This window comes from Buceros rhinoceros, unplaced genomic scaffold (assembly GCF_000710305.1).
Source record: "Buceros rhinoceros silvestris isolate BGI_N320 unplaced genomic scaffold, ASM71030v1 scaffold15959, whole genome shotgun sequence".
Classification (NCBI taxonomy): Eukaryota; Metazoa; Chordata; class Aves; order Bucerotiformes; family Bucerotidae; genus Buceros; species Buceros rhinoceros.
This window is the reverse complement of record NW_010432238.1, coordinates 1,598-5,883: the sequence shown is the minus strand read 5'-3', so window position 1 is coordinate 5,883 and position 4,286 is coordinate 1,598. Positions and strand designations below refer to the sequence as shown.

General features: G+C 37.4%; 1 protein-coding gene across 1 annotated transcript in view; it reads right to left on the bottom strand.

Annotated features, from left to right (window-relative positions):
• Positions 1 to 3,359, bottom strand: part of LOC104500105 (cell division cycle protein 16 homolog) — a gene marked incomplete at its 3' end in the record, with an annotated part of 7,981 nt that extends 4,622 nt beyond the window's left edge. The window contains exons 1-4 of the mRNA XM_010143706.1: positions 3,293 to 3,359; positions 2,298 to 2,395; positions 1,755 to 1,793; positions 801 to 941 (exon numbers count right to left, since the gene is read on the bottom strand). Of these exons, the coding sequence (XP_010142008.1) occupies positions 801 to 941; positions 1,755 to 1,793; positions 2,298 to 2,395; positions 3,293 to 3,359 (345 nt within the window). The remainder of the gene's footprint in view (positions 1 to 800; positions 942 to 1,754; positions 1,794 to 2,297; positions 2,396 to 3,292) is intronic.
• Between the last annotated feature and the right edge of the window lie 927 nt (positions 3,360 to 4,286).

The following is a 4,286-nucleotide window of genomic DNA, read 5'->3' as shown; positions in this document are numbered from 1 at the left end:
GCAGGAATGAACAATCATAGCTAAAGACTTCTTCCTTTGCTTATAGTGGTAGCTTAAATGTTCCCATTAAGGCGTACCACAGTAACTCAGTCTAATCCACTTCTCCCTTAAGCCCATTAATACCAGCCTTCAAAATCAGTTCACATCAACGATTTAACCATTTTGATACTTCAGTCTTACAGCGAAAATGCCATCTGCCAAACACCTTCACTGTAGTTTCAGCTAGTGAACTTCAATTCCTAACTCCAAAAGTAAACTCCTCAGCCTACATGTGGTACTGATCCCTTTTAATTGCACGCCTCTACGGAATTTTTTCACTTCAAAACCTTCACCTTCATGTCACGTAAATTTCAAGTTTGATCAAAAAACATCCCACTGAGAACAACACTTGAGTGATTAATGAAATATTTCATTGAAAATAACTGGAGGAGAAAACTGGCATTATCTCAGAACCTGCAGCCCAGTTCAAACAAGTGTTAGTTTACATTATCAAGACTGAAATTGCAGCATAAAGCTAATAGACTCTAAAAACCAATGCTAGGTCATGAACTTCCTGCAAATAATTTATGGGAGGTTTTTGAAAAGCAATGTTCATCTTTGCAAACCAAGTTATTTATGTACAGGCAAGATAACACATGACTTCTGATTGGAAGGAGAACAATTCAGGATTTTTGAAAATTATGTTATCAGAAAAAGAAAGCTTAACGCAAGAGTTTTAGATCCATTCAGCTATAAAATCACTTTCTGACTGCACTTTTTTTTGTTAGTTACAAAAATTTGTTTAAAAAAGCCTTACTTACCGAGGACTGTGACATCTCCCAGTCTGTGGTAGAGTCTTTCAATCCACTTTCATCCTTCAAGTACTTTTCAAAAAGTCTTTTGTTGATTGGCTCTTCCATATCAAGAATATCCAGGGCCTGTTGATGTTCTTTTGCAGCATACTAGTCAAACATGTGCATATAAAAAAACAAGGTTGGGATTTGAATAATCTGTACGTAAAGCACCAATAAACACAGCATTGTTGCATTTCAAAGGCACAAATCATAGCAACGAGTGCTTATCAGCAGGTTTTTCACGCATACATATTCTTATTTGGACATATGTCATTTTACAATTGCAGCCAACTCTTCTACTAGTCATCTATAATATGCAAAATATTATAAAATTAACACCTACAGAAAAAGCTGTTACTCAGCATTATGCAATCACAGAAGCAGATATGCTTCTAAAAATAGTTAATACAGATTTTAATAAAATACAACGGTCTTACTCTACAAGCAGCACATTATTCTATTTCAAATTTTTGTATTTAATCTACGAATGGATTCAGTTTTCCTGAGAAAGCACTGCATTTTACTATTCAGCGATGACATTTTATACAGAACTATAAAGCTGCTAACTATATTTATACAACAATAATTCACATCTTCTCTGGTCAGAATGCAGCCAACCAATTAAAAATGTAAACACAAAGACATGAGGCAGAAACGGTTCACATTCTTCCCCCACAAAATATTCAGAGTATTTTCTTTCCTGAAAAAAAAGGTCAGTTGCATTTCTTCAGAATAGTACCACAATGGATACTCCAGCAACCCTATTTAAGGTTAAAGAATTAAATCAACCATCACAAAATTTAAAACTGTTATTCCAGAGAACAAAGACATTTCCACTGCCTGTCAGGTAGCTAATCTCCCCAAAACACATCTTTTATTTAGTTTGGTTTGTTTCCATTTGAGGTTAAAATGTGTACTCACGTGACATCTAGCTGCGAGGTAGCGACATGCTTCATATAACTGGAAGAGAATTTTCATACATGTTAGTTATCAAGAGACAGCATGTTTACCGACACTGTGAGACTCCGTTTTGCTCTCTTCTTTTTCAGTTGTACAGGTGCTTCATTCCTTTCATCTCCACAAATCTCTCCTGACCAAAATGACTATAACAGGTTCTCTCCTATTAAACTCTCAAAGGACACTGGCTTCACTCTTGCCTTCACCACTCATTAGCGGATTGGAAGGACAATTTAGACAACTACACCTGAAGTGACACTTCACCTTCCCATACCACTGCAGTTACATTCTTGGACTCAGCCTCCTTCCTGTTGCCCTGTCTGGGGACAATAGTTTCAATCTGGCCTACTGAACACAGGGCTATATTTGGTTCAGATAACTACATCACGCAGGTTTTTAAATTACTTTTCCCATAAACCTTACCCTCTGATGGTAAAGACGTCACTGTGGGTAGCAGCAGAGGTTTAAAAGTGGAATAATATTAAGTCTTTGATGAAAATGACTTACCTTATCCAACTTACGTGATCGAAGGGCATGTGCTGCCCTGTGATACTGAGCTGTTAGGTAAAGACATTGGGCCAACCAGTAGATATCTTGTGGTTCCTCTAAAATAAAGGAGCAAATTATAAACCATTAAAATATATATCTTTAAACACTTTCATACAGACCACTCACTTTTGTTTCACTAGAAAAGTATTTTCCCCTATTCTAGCATCCTCCTGAGTTACAAAGGTAGGGGTTTATACACATATATATATATATACACGTCTAAACAACCTATCTATCAGTGAGAGATTAAAATGAAAAAAAAATCAGATTTTAACTTTAAAGACATCAGATAGTGCACTGGACAGTGAATACAAAGAATCTCATACTACAGGTGTGTCATGTGAAGGAGGCCACAATGATACTGATCTAAAAAAGGAGCAGTTGTAGCTTTCTGCTCTTGGACAGAGGGCAGAAAAGAACAACCCAGGACTATCTCTCTCAAAAAAGATGAGCGGGAATTTAACAACAGTGCAAGTGAAAGCGCTAGACTTCCACAGCTTGAATACGATTGCAGAAGCACAGCTTAGTACTCTCCTACTTCACTGGTATCCAAAGCTTTTGTGGAATCAAGTCCCTCTAATCATTTCAAGAAGTGTAAATGGACCATTGCTGTAGGCAGATATAGGCTACCAGCTCTGTGAACCTGAATTCTACTTGTCACCCAGAGCAACACTGAATCCTGTAGGAAACCACTGCTGTCTTTCTTAGCCCTGTTTTGGGGGGTTTTCTTTTTTTGTCTCTTAAGGTAGGCAAACCTTAAGGTTTGCCCAAACATTACTTTGTCTTAGAAGTTCAAAATGAAAAAAAGACCGGCACTGCTCAATCTGGGAAGATCACAGAGAAGCACTTACCAAACTGAAAACTTCAACATTTAGCCGAACAGCTTTAAAAAAACCATACCAGAACACTATCAAAAAGAAAACCAAAACCAAAAGCAAAAAGCAATTACTCACCATGAGACAGTGAAGCTACTTTGTCTGCCCAAAACAGGGCACTTTGATACTGCTGCTGTAAAAGCATGATAGAAATAATTAGTATTCATTTGGGGTTAGCTTTCCTGGATTATTTTTAAATCTACTGTACATCATCCACATTTAATATCTTATGCATTTAGTCTCTAATGAACAGTGATTCACATTCCGAAACCTAAGTTAAAAAAATAGTAATTTGAGATTGGCCATTTCTTTTCAATAAAATGCAAGTATCTTTGACCAGAAGGTATATGCTATATAAGTATGGCAATAGGTTATTAGCTGATTTGCTATCACTGAAAAAGTAGCAAGAATCCCCCCCCTTCCAGTTAAAGTAAGTGCTACATTTTAGAAGAAACAGAATACTAGATATAGAAAAAGGACATATAAATCACTTCAGAAAAGTCTAGGAACACCATCTCTGCATGACGAATCATTCTCCAGTCACGATCTTTAACCTCACACAAACCACAGTCCCTGTATGAATTTCCTCTTATTCTTAGATATGCAGTTTCACTGTTAAGTCGGCGGCAGTTCACGAGAAATGGGTGAAATAGAAAACACTGGTGGCAACTAGAGATCCAGTGGAAGCAGAGTCTGCAGAAGTACCTCACAAACTCGGCTAAGGGTATTATCAGATTTGGGATGCTGGACAAAATCTCATAGAATTGGCTGGGATTATTCTTCAAGACGATCAGCAGTGGCTACTGTTGCTCCTTTTTATTCTTCTCCATACTATGAGGCATAATATGCTTTCTAGATACACTGGACATTTAACAGGTTTTGTGCCATTGCAAGGGCTTGCAACACTAGAAAAGTCTCGATCACTTCTCTTTCCTGCAACATTACCATAGTGAAGTTTGTTTACAATCTTAGAGACCGTTTTCTGCTTTTGGAGTAGAGGTTTGGCAGACTGCTCCAAAAGGCACACTGATAGTATTCTGGTCCTCATGAATCACTTACACTCCATGACCTA